Source organism: Lepidochelys kempii, chromosome 6, assembly GCF_965140265.1.
Source record: "Lepidochelys kempii isolate rLepKem1 chromosome 6, rLepKem1.hap2, whole genome shotgun sequence".
Lineage (NCBI taxonomy): Eukaryota > Metazoa > Chordata > Testudines > Cheloniidae > Lepidochelys > Lepidochelys kempii.
In genome coordinates this window covers 121,370,760-121,398,335 of record NC_133261.1, presented here as the reverse complement: position 1 = coordinate 121,398,335, position 27,576 = coordinate 121,370,760, and the positions used below count along the sequence as shown (strand labels likewise).

The 27,576-nt window shown below is 39.0% G+C and overlaps 1 protein-coding gene across 9 annotated transcripts in view; it reads left to right on the top strand.

Moving 5' to 3' along the window:
- PPM1A (protein phosphatase, Mg2+/Mn2+ dependent 1A) overlaps positions 1 to 27,576 on the top strand; it is a 56,763-nt gene that overhangs the window by 15,924 nt on the left and 13,263 nt on the right. For 4 of the 9 annotated variants that reach the window (XM_073349932.1, XM_073349933.1, XM_073349936.1 and 1 more), the window contains exons 2-4: positions 15,444 to 16,297; positions 18,698 to 18,815; positions 23,923 to 24,031. In XM_073349932.1, the coding sequence (XP_073206033.1) occupies positions 15,464 to 16,297; positions 18,698 to 18,815; positions 23,923 to 24,031 (1,061 nt within the window). In that variant the 5' untranslated portion in view covers positions 15,444 to 15,463. Of the gene's footprint in view, positions 1 to 14,881; positions 14,903 to 14,960; positions 14,986 to 15,443; positions 16,298 to 18,697; positions 18,816 to 23,877; positions 24,032 to 27,576 lie in introns of those variants that run through there. The other 5 variants (XM_073349940.1, XM_073349939.1, XM_073349934.1 and 2 more) reach the window with 3 other exon arrangements.

Here is a 27,576-nt window from a genome sequence, read left to right as displayed (position 1 = left end):
ACTATGGCTGGTTAGATATTTTGCTGGCTTTTCTAGACTTTTATAATATTCTCTGCAGTTCCATGCACTGCCTGCACATTGCAACTTGAATTTTCTACACTTTTTTTCAGTTGTAGGATATTGTCCTCTCAGTTGACTTTTAGGAATGAAGGAAGGAAACAAAGTACTTCAGTCATGGATGAGCACAATAGCTTCATCTTCTGCCTTGGAGAAGACCAGCATATTCATGTAGCTCAGGACTCTCTCAGAATGTTGCCCATAATTGTTACATTTTGTATAAAGCACCTCAAATCCTTCCTCGAATGACTAACATGACTTCTGCAGGAAGCTTCCTCATGAAGAAGGACGTAAATGGAAATTAGAGGCTGAGATAGTGACAAGGGAAGCTCCACCCGAGTTAGAATTAGAACTTAGTTTTATAGACACTTGCAAAGTACACATTTTTGAGTTTGTCATCTATTTATGGCAATATATTATCAATTTATCCTCTTTGTCAATAAATACAGCATTTCTGTAGCAAGAACATTGCAAAGAAATGTTTTGGAACTAGATAGCGTCCAAGGAAAAATTGTGCATGTTGCATATTTCACTCTTCCATTGGTCTCGGGGCAGTGGCACCTTCCTTCAGTTCAAAGCCTGCCAAAATAAATTGGACATTAGAAGGGTCCTGATCTTCATAACCAGAGTTCACTACTTCTTTCCTAATTGTAGGAGAAGTAGCAGGGATCCATCAGTCTTCATTAGCAATTTTGGATACTATGGTCGGATGTGTTGACCATCTTGAAGTAGGCAGGGAAGAGGTTAATACTCAGTGACTCAGAGAGGACTGCTTTTTCTGGCTGTCAGTGCAGGGTAGCAAGGCTGGGTCAGGGTGGAGAAATAATCCTGCAAGCAACTATATAAGAGCATTGTGGTGTAGAGAGTCAGGGGCTATGTGGCAGTGGGTCAGGGAGGAATCACATCTAGGAAGGTGACTGAAGAGAAAGGAGGGTCTCTGGAACTTGACTGAATTGAGCCATGTTTTGACCTTACTTTGAATAAGCCATATTATGCTTTTACTTAGCACGCTGGCAGATGGAAGCCTTCTTATATTTTTCTCTTTTCTTTTTAAAGATCAGGGTGGATTAAAAATAGACTTCTTTTTAATGTAAGCCCTCGCCCCCTAGATTTTTTAAAAAATTATATTAAATACAGGTTTATTAAAAAAATAAATTTGAAATTGACACCTTATATTATGGCCTAAACTACTCATAATATATTTGTCATGTAAATTAAATACAAAAAATATTTAAGCAATAAATGTTTTCTGCAAATGCTAAATCAGCTTTAGACAGCAGTAGCCACTTCCACAGGTGCAGAGAGAATATTTTTTTCATTCCAGTGTATTCAATGATTAGTCTATTCAAAGTTGAGAAACCAATTTGGGGTTGAAAAATCAGGAAAGCTTGTTTTCTTCTAATCTATGAATAAAAACAAGGTGTGAGAGTGAAATCTACTAGTTCTGCAGTCTTGAATCACATGGTGACCAGAAACAATCAGTTCAGTTCACTGACTGCAGATAATGCTTCCTTTGTTTAATAAAACAGTTTTACATGCATAATGTTTTGATAAACTTTTTTTGTGTATCCATCATTTTAAGGTCTATTTAATACAAAAAATTAAATACTATGTTTGAATTTTAATTTAATCTGAATTTCTGAATAGATTGGCACAAGTCATAAGTAAAGATTAATCATTATGTAATAAATCATTCACCATTTTGTAACCATAAATGTAAAAATCGAGAATCTGAATCAATGTACATTAAGCTATATAATTCTTTAAATGTATAGACATTGTGTATCCTCCTGGTTAGCAATAATGGACCACCAAATTTAATGTAAAAGCTATATTTAGTTGCAAATCAGCATGTTTTAGTGGTTACCAACTAATGAGAATCAAATTTTCTTTAGGAAAATAACCAAAAAGTACAAAAGCAAAATATGATTAAAACTGATTATATAAATTAAGATTTCCTGCTGACTGACTGACTTCATGATTAAAATGAATTGTATAAATTAATTTGTTTCAAATCAACCTATCCTGTGTAGGTACTGAAAAATTAAGCATATTGCAAAGATATTTAAATTCTTCTTTGAGTGCTGTCCCTGTAGGTGCTCCACTTCAGGTGTGTGTGTGTGTGTGTGTGTGTGTGTGTGTGTCCTGGTGCCGTTGATCAGAGATTTATGGTGGCGGTATCTGGGCAGGTCTCACATGCGCAGTAGGTGTCTCGTGGAGCCTTTGGTGCTGCGTCTGGCACACGCACAACCCAAACCCTCCAGTTCTTTTTCAACTGTCCTCTACTGCAGATGGAGCTCAGGGGCAGTGTTCGTTTCTCTCGCCAAACCTTTAAAAAAGAAATAGCAGTTTAAATAGTCTTTTAAAAGTTATTATTAGTTTTTGTAAGTGTTACTGATAGTTTGGGGGGGGAAGTTTACTTTTCTAGTTTATCCTCCCTGTGCTGAGGTTGGTTAACTGTCAGAGATGGTGGGTTCCCCAGGCTTTAAGTGATGCAGCTCTTGTCGCAAAGCAGTGCTCATTTCTGACAGACACTCTGTGTGTCTGATGTCTTGGGGAGATGCATATCCTGCATAAATGCACCCATTGCAGTAATCTGAAAGTGAGAGCCCGGTGTGACCGAGATCTCCACTTGAGAATGATACTGATGAGGAAATCTCTTGAACCAGAGCCAGACCTACTGACTGCCTCTCTGGGCACCCCCCCACAGGAGACCTGCCTTCCCCTAAAAGATGGAGGAAGAGGACACAGAAAGCACCACAGAAACATAGGCGGTCTCCTGCAGGTCACTACTCCTGATGCCAACACATGCTCGGGTGAGCACCTACAATATTCAGGGCACCTCCGGCACCGCTGAGTCTTGAGTGAAGGAGATGGGGTCGTGGCGGAGATGGGAACATGCCTCCTCCATGCCACTGAATTCACCCGTAAAGGACCCAGTACTGAGCCATCTTCTCAAGCACCATGCCTCTGCCCCTGGTACTGGCATCGCAGTTGGCACCAGCTGAGAAAACCAAGTTGGCATTGACTGTGCTGACTAAATCAACACCACATCTTTGATGGCACAGATGAGAGCGTCCCCATTGGTGCCAACGGCACCGACATCAGAACTGACATAGAATCTACTCCAACAGAGAGACTTGGCTGTGTCATCGGCACCACTGTCCCCACTACTCGGTAGTGAGGGCTCTCCTATAAGTTAGAGGAGATTCCCATATTTCTCATGGCGCAGTACACTCATCCAGTGATGACGGTGATGTGCAGGAACCATGTTGCACTTTCTTGCCGCACCACTCATCACCGAAAGACCGATGACCACCCTGGAGCCAGATGGGTCCTAAATAACCTTATAACTGGCCAACTCAACCATGGGACGGACCACCTTGGATGTATCCACCAACGGCCTTCCCAATGTAATGGGTATATTGGGAACCCAGACCAGACCACCCGTGACTCATGTTGGTGATCTGAGGTCTAATCCCACGTTTCCCACCCTGCAGCCAACGGAGCCTCAGGACATTGGGGATGATGCAGAAACAGCCACTGATCAGGAAGCAACATCTCCTGCTCACAATACTTCCTCCTCCCCACTGTCGCCTACCTCGGTGGATGACTTCAAACAGTTCCAGGAACTGTTTAAGCAGGTCGCCTAAAGCCAGGACAATTCATTGGAGGAAGTGCAGATAAACCAACACAAGCGGGTATAAATCTTATACGCTGCATCTACTTCCAAAATTGCCCTGCCCATCCATCAATGATGTGATCTTGGAACCAGCAGAGACACCCTGGCAAAACACCGGCCTCAATTCCACTGACATGCAAAAGGGCGGATAGAAAATATTATATCCCTGCCAAAGGGATGGACTTTCTCTTCTCACACCTGCCTCTCAACTCCTTGGTGATGGATGCCGCTAACCAACTTGACAAATAACTACAGTTTCAATCGATCACACAAGACCACACAAGAGTCTCAACCTCTTTGGATGAAAAATTCACTTCTCAGTGACATTACAATTCTGAGTCTCCAACTATTTATCCTTGCTGGCTAAATATGATTATGATAATTATGGGAAACTCAGCTCGTGGACCGTGGAGTTCTCTGACGAGAGAGCATCACAATTGCAGGTCATTGTAAATGAGGGTTAACTTGTAGCTAAAACAGCCCTCCAAGCATCTTTGGATGTCATAGACACAGCAGCCAGAATCATGGCCTCGGCCATAGTCATGCACTGGGTATTATGGTATACCTAAAGAACTCCAAACCACGGTCGAAGACCTACCTTTTGACCGAGAGAAGCTATTTTCGAACAAGACACACAAGGTGCTCCACTCAATGAAGGATTCACGAGCCACACTTTGGGGATCTACATGCCACTTGCAAAGAGAAGATTATACCAGCCTTATCAGAGGAATAGGGATTCCTCTTCCGAGCGACAGCAACAACAGTGGAATATGAGAACCAAAAATATCACCAATGGTCACAGCGACAGAGAGCATACCAAGCTCAACTGTCGACTTCTCAGTCAGCTCTGCCTAAGCCACATTTCTGAAATTCCGGTTGAGGGTCCGGACGACCTCCGTCACCAGGCAGTGCTTTCACCCAGCCTGTCCCCATGCTTTGGACAGCGCCTTCACCCATTCTACCACAGCTGAGCATCCAATAACAATGGACCAATGGATGTTAGAGATCGTACGATCGGGATATACCATCCTCTTTACCTCCTGACCACCTACCATTAACCCCACCCCTCCTTCTTATGAGCACCTGTTATGACAAAAAGTTGATCATCTTCTACAACTAGGTGCTGTGGAATGAGTACTTTTGCAATACCGGGTGAAGAGGTTCTACTCCCACTACTTGACCCAGAAGAAGAATGGGGGGATGAAGACCTATCTTGGATCTCATGAAACTTAACAAGTTTGTATGCACTCAAAAGGTCAAAATGGTGACACTGGGCATGATATGTCCAGCACTGGAAAAGGGGGACTGGTTTGCGGTCCTCGACTCACAAGATGCTTACTTTCATATTACCATACACAGTCTCACAGGAAATTCTTGTTTCACTGTAGGACATGAATACTTCCAGTACAGAGTACTATCATTTGGCCTATCCACTGCACCAAGAGTTTTCTCCAAAACCCTAGCGGTAGTAGCAGCACGTCTACGCAAACAGGGAATAATGATTTTCCCTTACCTGGATGATTGCCTTCTCAAAGTCTCAACTCAACAAGAAGCACTGGACTTAGTACAGACAATAACACTATTCAGGGATCTAGGACTACAGAGAAACGAACAAAAATGCGCTTTAATCCCTGTCCAACAACTGGACTTCATCGGGGCACATCTCAGTGCCATAGAAGCCAAGGCATCATTGCCCTTGAACAGATTCACAACTCTGACAAACATTATCTCAGAGGTAAGAGTCAGCCCCCAAATACTGGCTCAAACTGTCCTGCAACTGCTAGGACACATGATAGTCACAACATTTGTAGTACGACACACAAGACTATGTGTGCGCTGCCTACAGGGCTGGTTGAGCTCAGTTTACATATCCAGCAAGCACAGCCTTCACAAACGACTTACAGTATCACCCTGTGTCCTGTACTCCCTACATTGGTGGACAAGACCAAAAAATCTATGCATGGGCATCCCGTCCCAACAGGAATTAGTAATCATGACAGCTGCCTCGCTGATAGGCTGGGGCACCCACATGCATCAGCATACGGTTCAAGGCAAATAGTCTCTTGTGGAGACTCAGCCACATATCAATCTATCAGAGCTACACGCAGGTCCGCAATGCCTACAGACACTTCCTACTTCACATAAATAACGAATCCATTCACATCATGACTGACATCATTGATTTAAAACGTGGGCAGTCAACAAGGGGGGGCTCGATCTCTCATTGTGCACATGAAATTTGGGCACTGGGCATCACAACATAAACTTTTTGGCCTCCTACCTTTCCAGCTGTCAGAACGAGATGGCAAACATGCTAAGTAGGTACTTTTCTCGAGACCATGAAAAGGAAATGAATGGGAGAGTCTTGCTCTCCATTTTCCACAGGTGGGGTACTCCCCTCATGGACTTGTTCACATCCCCAACGAACTGCAAATACGCAATGTTCTGCTTGAGAGCAGGGATGGAACCTCGGTCACTGTGGGATGCCTTTCTCATCACATGGTATGCACAACTCGTGTATGCTTTCCCACCGATTCCAATGATATCATGTGTGATATACAAGATACGAACAGACAAGGCCAAGAGTATCCTCATAGTTCCAACATGGCCCAGACAAGCATGGTACCCTTACCTGATTCGCATGGCGATATGTGCCTCTCGAGCTCTCCCTTGTTCTGAGACAGCAGGTCTGGACAACAACGGTCGCACTCTTCACCTGAATCTGGAGAAACTCCACATACAAGCGTGGCTTCTGCATGGTTCCATCATGGCGAACTAGCCTGCTCAGAACAAGTTAAACATGTGTAACTAAACAGCAAGAAGGTGACCATGCGTAGTACTTACTTCAAAAATGTAAGATATTCTCCTCCTGGCATCAAGAAAAACACTTGATGGCCTCCACAGCACCACTACAATTAGTGTTGGAATACCTATGGGAGCTTGGGTTGAGCAATGAGCTCGATCAAAGTCCATCTTGTGGCCATTACTGCATTCCATCATGAGATTGGCATTTTGGGATGTATAAGTAGGGGCATTGCCAGCAGATTAAGGGACGTGATCATTCCCCTCTATTCGACATTGGTGAGGCCTCATCTGGAGTACTGTGTCCAGTTTTGGTCCCACACTACAAGAAGGATGTGGAAAAATTGGGAAGTGTGGGGACCAAAAATGATTAGGGAACTGGAACACATGACTTACGAGGAGAGGCTGAGGGAACTGGGATTGTTTAGTCTACAGAAGAGAAGAATGAGGGGGGATTTGATAGCTGCTTTCAACTACCTGAAAGGGAGTTCCAAAGAGGATGGCTCTAGACTGTTCTCAGTGGTAGCGGATGACAGAACGAGGAGTAATGGTCTCAAGTTGCAGTGGGGGAGGTTTAGGTTGGATATCAGGAAAAACTTTTTCACTAGGAGGGTGGTGAAACACGGGAATGCGTTACCTAGGGAGGTGGTGGAATCTCCTTCCTTAGAAGTTTTTAAAGTCAGGCTTGACAAAGCCCTGGCTGGGATGATTTAGTTGAGGATTGGTCCTGCTTTGAGCAGGGGGTTGGACTAGATGACCTCTTGAGGTCCCTTCCAAACCTGATATTCTATGAACTCAATCTTTGTGCACCCAAATACTAAATGCTTCCTCTCGGGTCTCCAGAACATTAACCCAGAAGTTTGCCAACCTACCCCGGCCTCAGACCTTAATCTGGTGCTGAAATGCCTCACCAGACCGCCATTTGAACCCTTAGCCACCTGTCCCCTGCTGCATTTATCCATGAAAGTGACCTTTCTGGTTGACGTAACTTCTGCCAGATGGATGAGTGAGATCGGGGCGCTCATGACCAATCCTCCTTATGCAGTATTCTTCAAAGACAAGGTCATGCTGCGTCTGCACCCAAAATTCCTACCGAAGGTAACAGCCTACAAAATAAACCAACCAATCCGTCTTCCCACGTTCTATCCCAGGCCTTACGGCACTCCAACAGAGGCCATTTTGCATACACTGGACATTAGGTGGGTGTTATTGTTTTACCTGGAAAGGACCAAACTTCAGGAAATCTCCTAGACTTTTTGTTACCAAGCATTCAAAAGGCTGTGCAATATCCACTTGGAGATTGTCTAAATGGATCTCCACATGCGTTCAACAGTGCTATCGTATTCGGAATACTGACCCTCCTACGCATATCGGAGCACATTCCATGTGATCTGTTTCTATCTTGATAGCATTCCTCAACAATTTTCTGATTTAGAGATTTGTAGGGCGGCCACTTGGGCCTCTGCATAGTGCTCAGTGAACGTGTACACAATCACTCAAGACTCCAGGGCTGACACCATAGTTGGCCTAACCGTACGTACTTCTACGATGAAAATGAACCTGAAGTCCCTCCTGCCCTCTGAGGGGCACTGCTCCATAGTCACCTGATGTGGAGCACCTACAGAGACAGCACTCAAAGAAGAGAAGGTTATTCACCTTGTGCTGTAACTGAGGTTTTTTCGAGATGTGTCCCCCGTGGATGCTCCACTACCCACCACTTTAGAGTTCACTGCTTCTAGAGAAGGAACTGGAGGGCTCGAGTCGTGCGTGTGCTAGATACAGCACAAATGGCACTGCGACATCCTACTGTGCATGCCTGACTTGCGCAGACACGGCTGCCATAAATCTCTGATCGGCACCATGAGGCACCGAAACCTAAAGTGGAGCATCCCTAGGGACACGCATCTTGAAGAACTTCTGTTACTGCACAAAGTGAGTAACCTTCTCTTCTGACTCAAACTTCTGTCACAGCTATGTTGTTGCATAAAGGAGTCATGATCTCACTTAGGCTATTGGATCTACATAGAAAGTTGTACCAGTCTAATTAAAGGTGTAATTTTATACCAATTTAGTAAAACCAGTGCAACTTCTATGTTAAGGTAAGCCCTTAGAACTCTATGATTGAGTGAAAGATGTATCAGGGACTTAACTGGCTAGAGACTGATATTTGAATGATTAGTGGGATATGCTGGCAAATGATATGGGTGGTGGAAACAGCAAAGTGTGCACAATATTCTGGTGAGAAAATTGCAGTTTTCTTTCTTAGCACCTCCTTTTCTCTCCCCTCTTCCCCTGCCCACCCCCCCCCCAGGCCATTTGATCTTTTTATGATCTCTGCTAGCTCTCTGTAAATAGCTTGTCTGCCTTTGTTGCTATTCATAAAACATCCTAAATCAGTTAAATGAAACTAACGTGATTTGTTGTTCTACTGTTTTCCCACAAGGTTCTGAGTAGCAGTAGTCATACTGACCAGAGTCCTGTATATTTCAGCCTACTGCACTGTGTGGGGAAACTAGGAATGACAGCAGAGGCACCGTAGCTTTGTTTGCAGACTCAGAAAGACAGTGCTTTGGCTGAATCTAAAGCTATTTTTGCAACCATGAGGCCTAGAAATTTATTTTTTTAAATGAAAGCTGGAATTCTGCAGAAACTGAAGGCTTAGCAGCTTGCTCCTAGGTGAAAGTTTTCAAGGTGCAAATGTATGTCTGTCTTTTTTAAAGCCCAACTTGGAGCAGAAGTGAAGAACTTCCCTGTTGACTAAAATTTTATATAGAGTAACATTGTCATTAATCATACTTTTACAAAAGCGTGATAAACCACATATGATAAACCTTTGTCTAATGCTTTCTTCAGACAGCATTATGCTTTAATGCTGTAGGCTTTGAATAACTAAATTTCCTAGGATGAGTTCCACAACCACATTGTGGTTGTTCTCCGGTCTGATTATATTCACTGCTACATTAGATTTTAAAAATATATTAATTAACACAGGCAAACATCTCACCTTTAAATTCTAGTTTAGACAAAGTAGCAAGAGCTTTGACCTACCCTCATATTGGTGACGAAACTAACTTGACTGGAGTGGGGGTAGATACACTACTCCAAAAATTAACTGAACAGTGTTCCATTGGGGATTGCTAAAGTTTTATGACCGGTTTCAGAGTAACAGCCGTGTTAGTCTGTATTCGCAAAAAGAAAAGGAGTACTTGTGGCACCTTAGAGACTAACCAATTTATTTGAGCATAAGCTTTCGTGAGCTATGAAGTGAGCTGTAGCTCACGAAAGCTTATGCTCAAATAAATTGGTTAGTCTCTAAGGTGCCACAAGTACTCCTTTTCTTTTTGCTAAAGTTTTATATGGTCAATCTGTCTTAATAAAAGGTCTCATAGTCAAAGATATTGTCCTTTTAAAAATGTATACAAAAAAATTTAATGAAAAGGGAAACACCAACTTAAAAAGCACAGCTCTGTCTGAATATTTTGTTGCTATTTCTTTTAAAAGTTAACTCCTAAAACCTTTGTAATTTAAAGATTAGAGGAAAAAATCTAGTTTGTGTAGTTTGCATTTGACAAGCGCTTTGTGTATAGTCCGCTTTACTGTATTCTCTGTATATTTATCACTTTCCCTTTTTTGTGCAAATGGTTTACACAGTAGCAAGGGGTAAGAAATACTTTACAAAACATGAACTTGCTGTGCCAAATTCTTATTTTATACTCACATTTTCAAGTCCTGAATTAAAACTTGAAATTATTGAATTGATTAAATTCCATTGTTACTTTTTATAGAAGTTCATTCCAAAACATTCAAGGAATGTTATAGTGGAATAAATGAGCTGTAGTTTTCTAGGAAATAATTCCATTTTTGATTTATTGTAACACTATAAAAGAGTGGGGGTTAGGTCAGTATGATTTCAGTTGATGTTATAGCTGGAGAGAGAAATGCATTGTCAAGATGGTATACTCTATAGCAATTGTGGCATGACCCTTTTCATATGTGTAATATTTTGTATATGCTTTTAAGACATAGGTAACAGTATATGAAGTATGCATGCCTTAGCTACAGTTGCTGTGGGAATAATTTTTTAATTGATTATTGTGTTCAAATCCAGAATATTGTGGTAATATAATTTTAGCTATATTTCTTATTAAATAATGTAGATAGAACAAATGTGCACTTCCGCCATTGCATCTCCAAATAAATGTACAGTATATTTTTACAAGTGCATATAGATAGGCCTTGTCTACACTACAGTTTTCTCGACAAAAGTCAGGTTTCGTCAACAAAACTGGGGAGGTGTACACTCAATAGTGCTCCTCCTGCTGATTTAATTCTCCAATGATGACATAATAAAACCACCTCAACAAGCGGCATAGAGCTTTTTGCAACGAACTTAGAGCAATACCGTGTCAGCTGTAGCTCACGAAAGCTTATGCTCAAGTAAATTTGTTAGTCTCTAAGGTGCCACAAGTCCTCCTTTTCTTTTTGTGAATACAGACTAACACGGCTGCTACTCTGAAACCTGTCAGTATAGGCTGTGCGCTTGCTTATGTTGCCCTAAGTAGCCTCCAGGGTGTGTACCACAGTTCCCATCATGACCACCGGTAAGCGGTTTCTACTCTGCTGCAGGTACACAGACATACACCCCTCACCCTTTAAAGCCCCAGGAATTTTTGAAATTTCCACTTCCTGTTTGCTCGGTGTGGACAGCTCACCTTGCATCTTCCTAGCTAACAATGCTTGCTTTCTGCAGCAAGCGCACTCCCACCTGGAGTGCACTGGATCTGTTGGGTCTGTAGGGAGAGGAGGCTGTGCAGTCACAGCTCTGGTCCAGCTGTAGGAACTTTGACACCTATGAGCAGATTGCTTGTGGCATGGTTGAGAAGGGGCAGAAAGCATCAGTGCTGTGTGAAGATCGAGGAGCTGAGGCAGTTGTACCAGAAGGCAAGGGAGGCAAACCATCGCTCTGGTATGGTGCCAAAAACATGCCGCCTCATGAAATACTGCAGGATCAGTCACGTTGCATTCATAATGTTCATCACACGACTGGTGAGCAGTGCAGCATCCATGCTTTCAGGCAGAGATGGTGGGTACAAAGTTTACGGGAGCAATTGAAAAAAGCACGAAACCTAGTTGGAAGCCCTTGGAATTATGGGACAGAGAAATCTGCATCATGGGGCAATGATCCTTCCCCCATGGTGTACTTCGATCCCTTCCCAGAACTCCTAGCAGGAGATGGTGGTGGTTTTGCACAGTGGGGTAGCTACCCACAGTGCACTGCTCTATCTGTTGGTGCTAGAGCACCAACCGTGGATGCGCTGTGCAGACACAAGGATCGTTGTATGAATATGCACAAGCAATGTAATTACAGTGGTTTATGCTTGTCAGTGTAACTTAAGTCAACTTAATTCTGTAATGTAGATATGGCTATATACAGTATTTTGTTCATAGGCAGCATATACAGGTAATTAAATATACTGTCACTTTCCGATCAAATGTAAATATTCTAAGAACATAAGAATGGCCATACTTGGTCAGACCAGTGGTCCATTTAGCCAAGCATCCTGTCTTCCAACAATGGCCAATGCCAGGTGCTTCAGAGGGAATGAACTTGAACAGGCAATCATTGAGTGATTCATCCACTCCCAGCTTCTGACAGTTGGAGGCTAAGGACACCCAGGGCACTGATGGACCTATCCTCCATGAACTTATCTAATTCTTTTTGAACCTCATTATATTTTTGACCCTCACAACATCCCCTGCAAATGAGTTCCACAGGTCGACATTGCATTATGTGAAGAAGTACATTCTTCTGTTTGTTTTGAACCTGTTGCCTATTGATTTCATTGGGTGACCGCTGGTTCTTGTGTTCACGTGAAGGCGTAAATAACACTTCCTTATTCATTTTCTCCGCACCATTCATGATTTTATAGACTTTTATCATATTTTCCCCCTTAGGTGTCTCTTCCAAGCTGAAAAGTCCCAGTCTTTTTAACGTTTCCTGATGCTGAAGCTGTTCCATACCCTTAATCATTTTTTCTGCCCTTCTGTACCTTTTCTCATTTTAATACCTTTTTTGAGATGGAGTGACCAGAACTGCACGTAGTGTTCAGAGTGTACCATGGATTTATAAAGTGGCATTATATTTTTCTGTCATGTTATTTATCCCTTTCCTAGTGGTTCCTAACACTGTTAGCTTTTTTGGCTGCTATTGCATATCGAGTGGATGTTTTCAGGGAACTACCCACAATGACTCCAAAATCTTTCTTGAGTGATAACAGCTAATTTAGATCCCATCTCTATTTTGTATGTATAGTTTGGATTATGTGCATTACTTTGCACTTATCAACATTGAATTTCATCTCCTATTTTGTTGTCCAGACACCCAGTTTTGTGCAATCCCTTTGTAACTTTTCACAGTTTGCTTTGGACTTACCTTGAGTAATTTTGTATCGTCTGCAAAATGTGCCACTTCACTGTTTTATTCCTTTTTCCTCTCAGGCTGTGTGCGCTAGAGTATGCACGTTTCGCTTCCAACAGAGATGGGGGTGGGGGAGGAAGAAAATATCTGGAAAGCTACCAGGATTAATTTGTTCCTTATAGGTATTTAATGTTCTGCTGGAATAAAGTGTTGCTGTCATCTTTAAGACAGTGTGGATCAGTTCCTTTATATGCATAATGACAGGTTTCAGAGTAGCAGCGGTGTTAGTCTGTATCCGCAAAAAGAAAAGGACTTGTGGCACCTTAGAGACTAACAAATTATTTGAGCATAAGCTTTCGTGAGCTACAGCTCACTTCACAGCCGATGAAGTGAGCTGTAGCTCACAAAAGCTTATGCTCAAATAAATTTGTTAGTCTCTAAGGTGCCATAAGTCCTCCTTTTCTTTATATGCATGTTTACCCCTTGAAAACAACACATATAAGTGAAATGTTCTGCCACCATAACAGCCTCATTTGGGCCTGTGGCACACTGAAGTTGAGGACTCTTTCCTGGTCAATTTTATGCGTAGCCTATCAATCATCAGATGGAATAGGACTTTGCCAGCTTTTCTTTATCTTGTGTTGCATCACGACAGGTTGCACAGTCCAAATGATGCAAAACTTCTGAGCATGCAAAATTTGAGCTGATTTGAGTGATTTAATGACTATGTAATTAAACTGGTAGGGATTAAAAGGGCAAGATGAATGGCTAGGGTGTGAGAGTACAGTAACTCTCAATTAATATTGTAGTTATGTTCCTGAAAAATGCGACTTTAAGTGAAACAATGTTAAGCGAATCCAATTTCCCCATAAGAATTAATGTAAATGGGGGGTGGGGGGTAGGTTCCAGGGAAATTTTTTTCACCAGACAAAAAACTAGCACACGCACAATATAAGTTTTAAACAAACAATTTAATACTGTACACAGCAATGACAATTGTGAAGCTTGGTTGAGGTGGTGAAGTTAGAGGGTGGGATATTTCTCAGGGAATGTCTTACTGCTAAATGATGAACTAGCACTCGGCTGAGCCTCAAGGGTTAACTCGTTGTTAATGTAGCCTCACACTCTACAAGGCAGCAGGAATGGAGGGAGGGGAGACAGCATGGCAGAGACAGACACACACAGAGTGTGTGTGTGAGTGAGAGATGCACATTGTCCCTTTAAGTACGCTGACCCCACTCTGAGTACATTACCTTTTTAAATATATCAGAAAGTTGAGAGAGCAGCTGTGGCCAGCAAGCTCCTTCCCTCCTAAGCCCTGTCCTGTGTCCCCCCTGCTCTATGGAGATGGGGTGAGCAGGAGCACGGGGGAGGGAGGACACCCTGACATTAGTCCCCTTCCCTGCACACCAAGCAGGAGGCTCCAGGGAGCAGCTCCAAGGTAGAGGGCAGGAGCAGCACATGGCAGTGGGGGGAGGGACAGCTGAACTGCTGGCAATTGATAGTCTTCTGGGCGGCTGCTGCACGGGGAGCAGGGAGCTGATGGGGGGTTGCCGGCCCACCCTGGTTCCATGCTCCCCCATCCTCTCCCCAGCTAGCTGCAACAGGCTGCTCTTCCTGCAAGCAGTGGACAAAGCAGGCAGCTGCCAAACAACGTTATAAGGAAGCATTGCACAACTTTAAACAAGCATGTTCCCTAATTGATCAGCAGCGGGACGACTAAGTGAGGAGTTACTGTACAGAGCAGTCAAAATAGACTAGTCGATTTACACTATTTAAAAGCATAGTAGTGTTTCTTGGGTACAAATATGTGCTTTGTTCTCTGCACCCACAGAAGAGTGAATAAAGAAAATATTAAAATATTTGCTTACTGTGTATATGAAATGTGAATTTCTAATACTTGTAATTTTATTTCCAAACAGATTTCTGCAAACATGTCAAAGGTAGTTTTTCCTCCTTGAATTATAAGCACACAGAACGTTTGAGGTTTTAAACACATCTGGACCACAAAATAGACATCTGAGAAGTTAGTTGCTGTAAAAAAAAAAAATAACCAAGTCTAAGATGTCTATGCTAGTTAAAATAGTTTGAATGGTGGTTTTTGTTATACTTATTTTCACTACAAGTGTTTTGATGAAAACCACAGACACTAAACTAGTGTAAACCTTCTTCATGCATGGTTACAGCTTAAATATTTACAAAAACATACAGAGTACACTCAATTAGTAGTGAGGTCCTTACTTAAATCAACAAAAGCAAAACAAGGCAGTTCAGAGTTAAGGCTGACATTTTAGTTAACTCATTATTATGTAAAATATTGAGTTAAGGACCAAAAGTCAGCCATAAATTTTAACTTCCCATCTTCATTTGTCTTACCTTAATATTATTTAAGTAACATTTTCTGTATTTAATAGTTTCTAGTAACATGTTCAAATGGTTTTGTTTTGTAGAAATAGCTTAACAATAATATTCTTTTTTCCTTAGAACTGAAGGAACAAGTCATCATGGGAGCGTTTTTAGACAAGCCAAAGATGGAGAAGCATAATGCCCAAGGGCAGGGTAATGGGCTACGTTATGGGCTAAGTAGTATGCAAGGTTGGCGAGTTGAGATGGAGGATGCACATACAGCTGTTATTGGTTTGCCAAATGGACTTGATGGATGGTCATTTTTTGCTGTATATGATGGGCATGCTGGATCCCAGGTTGCCAAATACTGCTGTGAGCATTTATTAGATCACATCACAAGCAACCAGGATTTTAAAGGGTCCGATGGACCACCCTCTGTGGAAAGTGTAAAGAATGGAATCAGAACAGGTTTTCTGCAAATTGATGAACATATGAGAGTAATCTCTGAGAAGAAACATGGTGCAGATAGAAGCGGGTCAACAGCGGTGGGTGTCATGATTTCTCCTCAACACACTTACTTCATCAACTGTGGAGACTCAAGAGGTTTACTTTGTAGAAACAGGAAGGTTCACTTCTTCACACAAGATCACAAACCAAGTAATCCACTGGAGAAAGAGCGTATACAGAATGCAGGTGGTTCTGTAATGATTCAACGTGTGAATGGCTCTCTTGCTGTGTCTAGAGCTCTTGGGGACTTTGATTACAAATGTGTCCATGGGAAAGGCCCTACAGAGCAGCTTGTCTCACCTGAGCCTGAAGTTTACGAAATTGAGAGATCAGAAGAAGATGATCAGTTTATCATACTGGCTTGTGATGGTATCTGGGATGTTATGGGAAATGAAGAGCTCTGTGACTTTGTAAGATCCAGACTCGAAGTCACTGATGACCTTGAGAAAGTTTGCAATGAGATAGTCGACACCTGCTTGTACAAGGTAGTCAGAATTTTAAGAGGAGAAACCTATTATGTTTTCAGTAAAGTAGTAGGAGTTTTTCTATTGTCAACAAGATGAAAATAAATTTCAATTCAGATCTATAGAGTAGCTGAAGTTTAGTTTCTGTACAATTTTGTAACAATAACTATATGATACAATCATTCCACTGTTGAGCCACTTACTAGAATGCCATTGGGGATATAACTAGGAGCAGCAAATAGTAAGGTCACGTGGACTTCAATAATGGGTCTCCTTATTTGTTTAGAAGTTTTTAAATCATGTAAAGATATGTTGCGCTCTATGGCAAGCTAGTTAGCACTTTTAAAAATGACCAATGGAAATAACAGTGACCTTTTTGCTGCTTCACAATGCAATAAAAATGGATTTTAAAACATTTGATAGAAATATCAGGTCTTATATCACGTTTCATATAGAGACTGAATTACTTGAGAATTGGTGGTATTGGCATGAGTGGAAAATTTAGTAGCTGAGGAGAAATTATCTATTTCTAAGATTAAAGAAAGGAAATGGAAAAAATATATAAGCAGCTTTTATACCTTCCAAAGAAGTAAATAAAGGCAACAAACAATTTATTTTTTCCTCTTCTATCACTGGGGAAACGTAGCATTTCTGCCTGAATCATGCCAAAACCATACAAAATGACTGAACTTTGGTTTCTAAAATTAAGAACTTCAATTAACTACTGAAATCTTTGATCTGATTTTTTTTAAATTGTTCCTTATATAATTTTACATTTGCATAAAAAAATCTTTTCTTGTACAGTTACTTACAGATTATTACATATAGCTTTTAGCTGTCCAAGAGTCCAACTAATTACATCTGCTCAAGAAGACAGGCACAATTTTTACTTAATAAATACAGATTTTGTGATTGGTTTTTTATGCAATGAGTCCGAATTTGTATGTTTCTGTAAACAAAATGAAAGGTTGTTCTGTTGCTTAATAGGACAGACTGAACATTGTTAAAATTTCATAGTTTGTTTTAACTTTCCCTAGACAAGCATTTAATCCTATTTATAATACTGAGCTTTGTTATGCAAGCTGTAAATAAAGGCAGGATCGCATTGTTAGTATTGGCACCATATCTCTAAAGAGGTGTGAAACAATGACCCCGTTAACTATGTAATAGTTTTCTAGAGACAAGGTGGGTGAGGTAATATCTTTTATTGGACCAACTTCTGTTGATGAGAGATATCGGAAGACAAGCTCCACAGAACTCTGGTATCTGTCACCAACAGAAGTTGGTCCAATAAAAGATATTACCTCACCCACCTCGTCTCTCTAATATCCTGGGATAAACGTAGCTACAACAACATTGCATAAATAGTTTTCTATCATTTTAAAAAGTTAAACTTCATTCACTGCCAGTTTTTCATTTATAATTTCAGCTGCGCTAGTATGGGAAATGTAAATACCACAGGACAATACTGATTGGTTTAGGCACCAATCTTGCAAATACTTGCATCCGTGCTTACCATTATTCACATGAGTAGTCTCATTGGTTTCAATAGGACTACTTGTGTTTAAAGTTCAGCATCTATGTAAGTGTTTGCGGAATAGGGCCCTTAACAGTTGGAAAATCATTTGAATCAATATTTAGTACTTTTTTCTGCAAAGCATGGTTGTACAGTACTGCATTCAAGTATTTTATTAAAGTTGTGCTTATTTTGCTCACTTGCGTTCTAAAAGTTTACATAGTGAGAAATATTTATATGCGCAAATGAAAATGTGTATGTCACAAACACTACTTCCTCTTAATGACTGGCCCTTAGGCCTACTGTGGGGAACTGTTTATGAAAAATGCACATTTGACGCTAGCAATATTTTTAGGTGTCTAAGTTGGGTTTTTTGGTTTGCTTTATAACTGGCTTCAGATACCTTAAATATTCCTATTTAAGCATTTAATATTTCTACAGCTAATGTAATCTTTCCCTCCAAACAATATTAAGATTTAAGCAGGATGGAAACAAGTTTTATAAATCTCAGTAATAAATCTCCCATGTTAGTTTTGCAAATAATTTCAGCATTCAGCAAGACGGGAGTCATCAACTTGTAGGCACATTGTAAACATCAATCATGAAGAAAAAAGTTAACAAAGTACATTTAAAAGCCTGTTTGTACTGAATGATACTCAACATGCAGACTTCTTGAACAGTTATTTGTAAATTATACCATTTTTTATTTAATGGTATGATGGAAGAAAAGTATTCTAATTTCACGTGATGAGCAAAATATTTTACTTACTTAAAATTTTATTTTTTATTTTAATTTTAAATAATTTTATAAACTGCTTTGATATGGCCTTGGGATAAAATCAGTGTGTATTACTCACTGGATACAGGATATTGTCTCATCTGTTTTTGTTTTTTTCCACTACCAGGGAAGTCGAGACAACATGAGTGTGATTTTGATCTGTTTTCCAAGTGCACCAAAGGTATTGCCAGAGGCGGTGAAGAGAGAGGCAGAGTTGGACAAGTACCTGGAAAGCAGAGTAGAAGGTGGATCATTTAAAAAAAAATAAGTAGCTTTGTTTCTAAACAATCCCCCAAACAACTAAACTCTAACACCTGTAGGGTTTTTTTTATTAAACCTTTAAGTGCCGTTGGACATTTAGGCTGTCTGCACTTGGAGCTAGGAGGTGTGATTTCTAGCTTGCATAGACATACTCCTACTAGATCTCATTGAGCTAGCGCTCTAAAAATAGTAGCGTAGCCGTGGTAGCGTGGGCTGCTTTGGACAGTGGCACAGGCTAGGTACGTCGACTACAAATGCTCCTGGACCCTGAGATGTACAGGCAGGACGGATAGCCTTTGCTGCTGCTCACTGCTGCCCTTGCCATTGTGGCAACATTACTATTTTTGGAGCTTACAAGAGTCTCTCTAGATGAGTTGGGAATCGCACCTCTAGCTCCAGGTGTAGATGTAGCCTGCATATACATCTCTGAAAAAGGCACTCCTATATTCCGTTGGATGTATGCTGTATGTCATGACAAAATGCTACTGAAACAGAAACCGCAGAAGCTTATGGCCCTGGAGATTCTATTTAGGATGGCAGAGGAAAGTAATCTACTTGTGCTCAAAGTTCTTGATGAGTCCATTGGCATCACTAACTTCAGGCCAGTAAATTCCGATTCCTGGCATGTGCATTTGAATGAAATCTGGCAGCATATTTTTGAAGATGGTAATTTGAGTGCCATTTTTCTGTAAAGCTATGTACAATTACATGGCCCTAATAAGTATATTGTATGATAATTTAAGGGCCACAGCAATGTTACTGTTAACATAATAGCACTTGCTAATATGATTATATTTAAGAGTAAAAGCCTATCAACATTTGTGTTATAGCTAAACCTTAAACATTCATACTGAACTGAAGCTGGGCATATAATGTACAATCCTGCCAGTAACCTTTTTAAAAGCAAATTTTATTTTCATTTGTGTTTTTTATATTTTAAAAGGGAAAGAGAAGGAACTGTTGTTTCAGGCACTTTGTGCCATATGCCTAGACATGTGTTGATTTAAACCATAATTTAACAATTTTGTAATCTGGACTGTAGTGCCTATGGGTATTAAAAACTGAAGCAGAGATTGGGGTTTAAGAAGCAGCTGCCACTGGTGTGCTCAGATCTCCTAAATATTAAATTTCCTAAATATCTGAAACACTTACTGTACACATGCAATTTAGTATATAGGTGAAATTAACATTTTTCAAATGGAAACATATTGAGGATATAGATTTTAATTAATCAGTTATTATGAATGTATCATGTTTTTAATATCTAGGGTAAGAGTCCCTAATAGCATACATTGGCGTGATATACACAGCTCTTAGGGTTTGTCAGATCAGTGACTGATGAATTATATAAATGCCCCATGAACTTTTTTCCCTTTTAACTGTTAACAAAAATCTTGGAGATTGGAGATTTGACTTAACTCTAAGGCCAAAGTAAGTTAAGGTTGCATCTCCATTAACTGATCCCATTGGCCTGTGTGTATTACAGTAGATGAAATGGGAACATCACGTCCAGATATTGCTGAATGAAGATCCTAAGTATTAGAACTGCATAAGGTTATGCTGTAGGGAACAATGCATTTGTTTGGTTGCTGAGTTTCTTGCATTTTTAGAAATAACATATTTCAGGGACAAGTGAAACTTCGTTTTTGTCTGTGTGAATGGGGAAAATTTACATGATATAAAGCACTTTAATCCGAATTCGGTGGACACATTTAGAAAAATATATTGCTGCTATAGAGTCCACACTTTGTTTTAAAGTTATTTTCCTGGGACTTAAACATCTTTTCCCTTTGATAATGCACACAGAAATAGTATTTACACTTTTTATTATAAGCAAAAAATGCAACCAGATAGCAGTTTATAACATAACATAGTTTCAGAACTTACAGTCCTCACTCGCATGAGTGAAATTTTTGGGACTTAATGTGAGAAAGGTAAACTCAAGCCACAATGTCACTTTATTACATTAAACTTAACCATATTTATGCAATTAAAATAAGATTGTTTCATGCTGGAAACTTAATATACAGTATTGTCTACTGAGGTGGGACTAATATGGCCATTGCTGAAACTTTCAACACTGTGCTGAATAATCTTACTACTGTTATCTTGAAATGCCTTAGTAATAATGCAGTTTTTAAGATTTTAAAAGCTTCAATTTCAGTTGAAGAAATTGGTAAATGTAAAGAAATTCTGAAAGTAGTTTTTACCAGTCTGTAATGTCTAATTTAGAAAATTAAAATACAATAAAATGGAAATTTTGTGAATGAGCATTGCAGTACATAGCAGTTATATAACAAAATAGGTGTTTGACCAGCAAACATAGTCCAAGTAATGAGGTTAGATTATATTTTAATATAAATTTTCTTGTTGATCAATTACATAAAAGCATTTTTCATCCCATAATGTGCAGTAAAATCTTATTTTAATGTTTTCATATTGAAGTTTGTTGTACTTACTGCTGTAAAGAAGGCCCTGTATTGATGGCCATCTTGAACTACAAACGGGAATAAAAAAACCTGGCTGATATAAGAAGGTTTCTACTCTCCCCCTTACACCTGACTATCCTTCACTCCTTTAACCTACATTCTTGCATCAATGTTGGACGCTTCTGTGGCTCACATTTAGAGCTGAAAATGTCTAACAGGAGGTGAAGTAAGAGTGACAAAACATCTTTGTGCAATCCCTTTCCAGTAAATCAGTGTTGCTTCTAAAAGGTTTTGAAGACTTGCTGGCTGAAAAGATTAATCAGTCATTCCCAGATGTTACTCTAGTTGCACTATTACTCCAGTTACTGAGCTGGTTTGACTCGCTTCTTTTTTTTTTTTTTAAATTAACATTCCTTAAGGTTTTTGACTCATTCTTTAAAACACATTTTGTATCATATACATACTTAATATAGTAACAGATCTGGTTATTAGATGCATGTAATCCACGGAATTAATTGAAATTGATAGTTTTAAATTAACTGGCCATTTTTCAGCAAAACCTGAAATGTTAGATTTTTAAGAATTTTATATGAAATTTCCATTCAAAACTGGAAATAAATACATTTTGAATTCTTTATTTTTAGTGTAAGTACATTTTTTCCCCACTGTCTTAAATGGTGAAAACATTTAGAAGGTTTAAATTAGGTCAGAGAAAGGGATGCAAGATGCATTGAAACAAAAGATAATTTAATAATTATTTAAAAAAAAAAAAAAGCAATGGATTGGTTCCATTTGTTGTCATCAGTGTTATTTCAGACTGTATCTATAGTTCTATCAGAGTATAAATGTATTCATTTAGTGGTGACTGTATGTTAAATGTACTGCAGCTTTAGGTTGTGAAACTGTGTAGTTTAGGCAAACTATAAATCCCTTTATTTTTGTACGGCAGAACTTTAGCTTTAGAATGATGTAGAATATACTAGATGTTGAAGATTACACAATAAAGGAACTTGGCAAACCAAATCTGAGATCTTTGCTTTTTATTCAGATTTAAGAGTGTTAGAATTCTCTTTACTAAATGCTAGATGGTAAAATATGAATTTTGGCCATAGTTCTTCAGAAAGTGGGACATATTGAGTTTTGAGATGTTTGCCTAATGTGTAGTGTCACATGTTGGATTTCTTTCCTACTTAAAATGTAGAACTAAATAGCTAATACTTTGTACTGCAAATTTTGACATTTGGTTATTTTACTGCAAGTAAGCGTATGCCAGTGTTTCCAGTGTCAATTACTTGCATAGAATCTGGCGGCAAATTGGACTAAAACTTTTTGCATGGAAGGTTGCATCCCAGAAAACCTGTTCCGTGCACACAAATCAGTTCATGAATTTGTACTATTTTTTTATTTAAAAGGAAAGTATACTGGTTTTAGATACTTTAGTGTAACATTAACTCACCAATATGAGTTTAAAATGGTATATCGTACATCTTGATTTTTTTTTTCAGTATTGGGATAAAAAGATAAATTGTAAAAATATTTAAATTGAAAGTGGGTTCTCCATGTGTTCAAACTACTTTTTTCAAATAAATTTTGGAAAGATTTTACTATATAAAGAATATTTAACTGTGCACGCGCATTTTTGTACACTTGCCATGACATCCACTTGAAGATCAGCAACTCCAAGCTGATTGATTGATAAAGTATCCTTCTTAAATAATGTCTTTGAAGGAGTTTCTAGTGTATTGAGAAATGTATATACATTTAAATGTCATGGGATAGTAGACAATTCTCATTTACCTTGTAAAAAAAATTTTAATTGATTTCACAAAACTGGAAGAAGTCTGATTCCCCTCCCCCTCCAGAGGTGATAACTAACTTAAATTCAGCTGCAGATGTGGGTGTTCAACACTTCAGAAGATAAGGCTTAAGAAATGTAGCTATCTGTAACTTTATTCTTAGCACACTTTGCTGTGGCTACTGTAGAGAGTCTCTTGCTTACCTGATGAGAGGTGGATTGTGTTTGTTGTATGTAAAATCACCTGCTGTTGAAATATCCCTTTGAGTTAAGGACAGAGTTCTATCTTAACTCTGACATTCTTGGCTCTTGTCTGTTTATGCGTGATGACTTTTAATGTTTTTATGTTAATAATCTGCAATCTGGTATAACTATATAAAGCATATTTTAAACAAAACACTTAACTTCTTGTTTCTTCAAAATATTATATTTTCTACCATGGCAATAACCTTTTAACATCCATTCATATATTAAAAAAAAAAAATGGACATTAAACCCGGCTTTTTCACAGGATGTTTCTTTGGCAAAATACAATAATTATGTTCTAGTGAAGCCTATTTAGAACTACCTAGTTTGTTTACCTGTTAAGATACCCTTTGTTATGTGATATACTAATCAAAATGATTAAAATTTTGGAAGTATAGAACTATGTGAAGAACAGATCATAGTTGGTATTTTTTTTTGTCAAATATACAATAGCTTTTTACAGGTACACTGGCTTTTTTGTTGTGGCACCAAAGATTATTGTCCAACATGGTAAATGCTGTCTTTTAAAATGTTAAACTGCTTTTTGATAAAACTGAGTGTTTCAATCTTTTCAAGTTAAATTTGGACTGCACTTACAAAAAAAGTACTTCTGATTCCCAGAGATCATAAAGAAGCAGGGTGAAGGAGTACCAGACTTAGTCCACGTGATGCGTACGTTAGCAACTGAGAGCATCCCAAACCTCCCGCCAGGGGGTGAATTGGCAAGCAAGTGAGTCTATGTTAGTGTAAATGTGCTTTTGGTCTAAATTAACAGAGACTTTTTGTAAGGCCACTCTTAAAAAAATAAATAAATTTGAAATAAGGTTTATGGGGACAAAAGGGCATCATCCATTCTCAACTAATATCTTTCACATTTTGATCTGTTTTAAGTTCGGAAAGAAATCCATGCACAAGACTGTGGTTGATTGTGGATGATAGTTTCTAAAATTAAAAATATGTGAATGTCAAACTATAGTTGCAGAAAGAATGGACTGCTTTTAAGGGTGGCCTCCTCTGTTAACTGTAGCTTTAAAATGTTTACTGCTTTTACTTTTTAAGATGTAAGGGAAATGTAATGCATATAATGGCTCATTTTGAAAAGTAGTTTATGTACTTAGTTAACAAACAGCGATTACTCAGTGCATTTAATGCTTCACTTGGCAGCTTTCTTTGCTTTTGCTTTTTTGTTAAATTTATATCTCTTTTCTAGAATTATAAATGAGCTCTTTAGCTAATTATCCCTTTAAAGGAAATTACTGCTTCACCCTGGCTAAGCGGGGGATAGAATTTAAAGCTTTATACGATTCATTTTGATTGTTGTCTTGAAGAAATAGTCTGAAACAGACTTACTAATTTTATACATTAGCATTAAACCATCAAAGAATTCAAATCTCAAGCTCCTCTGTCCAGTAAACCAAGCAATTTTAGTACAGATTGCTCACAAACCAATATTTTTCTATATAAAATGTATGTAATATGAATACATTATAAATCATCTATTTCAAATGTTATCATTTTCATAGTGTGGTGTTTGCTTAAGCATGATAGCTTTCTTTTAGTTGTCTTTGTAATAAATTATCTCTGTTAGTGATGTCAGTTATGACTTTCAGTGAGCAATAAACAGCTAGACTCCAGAGCAAATGAACTTCTAAAGAAGCAAAAACCTTGTTTTCATGCTAATGTTTCAGTATTTTTTAAAAAAAAAAGAGAGAGAAAACTGACCAGGCATTACGAGATGTCGAAATGGTATCTATTTTTAGAATATATTTTTCTTTGAAGCATCATAAATCTGAGTTCTTGTTGATACATTTGGCAAATCTAAATATTGTAACATTAAATTGGAATGTATATCATTCTTTTGACTCATCTTTCTAGCTCTGTTTTTTTTGTTTTTTTCCCCTTCTGTTGGGTTTGTGAGCAAGTCTCTTCTGCTGCACCTGGCTTAAGAGTATTTTTATGGTGCTACTGAAAGTGGTGAAAACAAACACCTTTTCATGGGAGACTGTTATTTGTGTTGCAGCAGAGCTACATAACCCTGAGATGTTAGATCTGTTCTGTTTGTTATTAATCTGTTTATAGGACACAGTATATGTTACCCAATTGGACTACCTGGTTGATTTAAATAACCTAGACTGCAGCTAATTTTAAGGTAGACTGTCAGTGTTGAGACTAAAAATTGACTTTTACTCCCATCCCCTGTTGGTGTTTCTGACTTCAGGATTCTCTTGTGGGTGTTTGTGTGATAATTTTGCAAACCAATTGTTATGGCTTATTGGTTTTGTTTTAAAGAAATATCTGCGATACCTGAAATCAACTGTGTAACTGAGCATACACTGATTTTTTTAGTCTGAGATGCAGGCATTTAGCTAGTTAGTGAACAAATGCAATAGCAGCTTAGGACCAGATTCAAGAAACCATTCCCTGTTCAGGGACAGCACTTAAAGAATCTGCTCAAATCGCAGGGAAGTCAATGGGGATTTAAGAATGTTTTTAACTTTTAAATAAAAACAATGAGGAGTCCTTGTGGCACCTTAGAGACTAATAAATTTATTTGGGCATAAGCTTTTATGGGCTATAACCCACTTCATCAAATGCATGGAGTGAAAAATACAGTAGACAGGTATGAGTATACAGCACATGAAAAGACGGGAGTTGTCTTACCAAGTTGGGTTCAGTGCTAACAAGGCCAATTCAATTAGGGTGGATGTGACCCATTCCCAACAGCTGACAAGAAGGTGTGAGTATCAACAGACGGGAAAATTACTTTTTGTAGTGACCCAGCTGCTCCCAGTCTTTATTCAGACCTAATTTGATGGTGTCAAGTTTGCAAATAAATTCCAGCTCTGTAGTTTCTCTTAGAAGGTTTTTTTGTTGAAGAGTGGCCACTTTAAGTCTGTTATTGAGTGCAGGGAGATTGAAGTGCTCTCCTACTGGTTTTTGAATGTTACAATTCTTGATGTCTGACCCAGGAACCAACCCGGCAACAAACCCCGTTGCCAACTCTGTCTGCATATCTATTCAAGGGACACCATCATAGGACCTAACCACATCAGCCACACCACCAGGGGCTCGTTCACCTGCACATCTACCAATGTGATATATGTGCCAGCAATGCCCCTCTGCCATGTGCATTGGCCAAACCGTACTGTCTCTACACAAAAGAATAAATGGACACAAATCAGACATCCAAATAAATTTGGATCCAAATTATGCCCAAATAAATTTGCTAGTTTCTCAGGTGCCGCAAGGACTCCTTGTCGTTTTTGCTGATACAGACTAACACAGCTACCCCTCTGAAACCTTTAACTTTTAAATGTGTGCTTAATTAAGTTACTGAACTGGGCCTTAATGGAACTCAAAAGGATGCTGTTGATTTGAAAATCACATTTATCTAAAAATTGTCTACTTGTAACACCTGAGATAATTATGTCTAAAAGATTAGAGAGAGGTCTGTTTTTCAGTTTGTACATGGAATATCACTTTTTGATGCTCAGTTTTTCTGTTTCCCTTGTTTATCTAGGACTTTTCAAACAGTAAGGGGGTCGGGGAAGGGAAAGACTTTTTTAAAAAAGAGAGAGAGAAATGTTATGGTAAACCCACACATTTTTCAAGGGAAATCGAGGACAGTGGTAGTACCTGAAACTACTTATAAATCTTTTATAAAAATTGACTAGATGTCAAAATGATGGGGTTCTGAAAAAGTCCTGGGTGGTGTTTGATTTGTTGTACTGCCATGCTCTGTTAAAGGAAATAATTTTCTCAATTATTTTAATTATAATACACTTTTTTTTTCTTTGAGTAATTTAGAGTATTTTACTGATTAAATTTCAGGTTTGACATGATTGCATAGCTAGCTGCTTCGTCTTTGAGAATCTTTTCACAGAGACAGCATTATTATTGGGACGTTTTTATCATGCTGAAGTTAATTTATTAAAATTAGAAGCAAAAAGTTTAGTTTAAAAAGCTAAAGCTGAAATTTTTTCAGTGGAGTCCAACAATACCCTAAAACAGTATAACTTTCTCTTCAAAAATTGTACACCTTTTGGAATTCTAGACAATGGGATGTCTGGAAATGAGCAGGTAATAGATCCAGATTGTTACCCATGGCCTTATAATCAATCCCTACCTTGTTTATGCTGTCCTCAAGTTACTAGGTGATTCTTGGAAGTGGATGTGCTGATTAGGATCTTCCTTGTTCCCTTGTCCCCTTTGCTGTTCTCTGCCTATCATGGATCCTCCCTGCTTATTCCTCACCCAAAGTCCCTCATTCCAAAA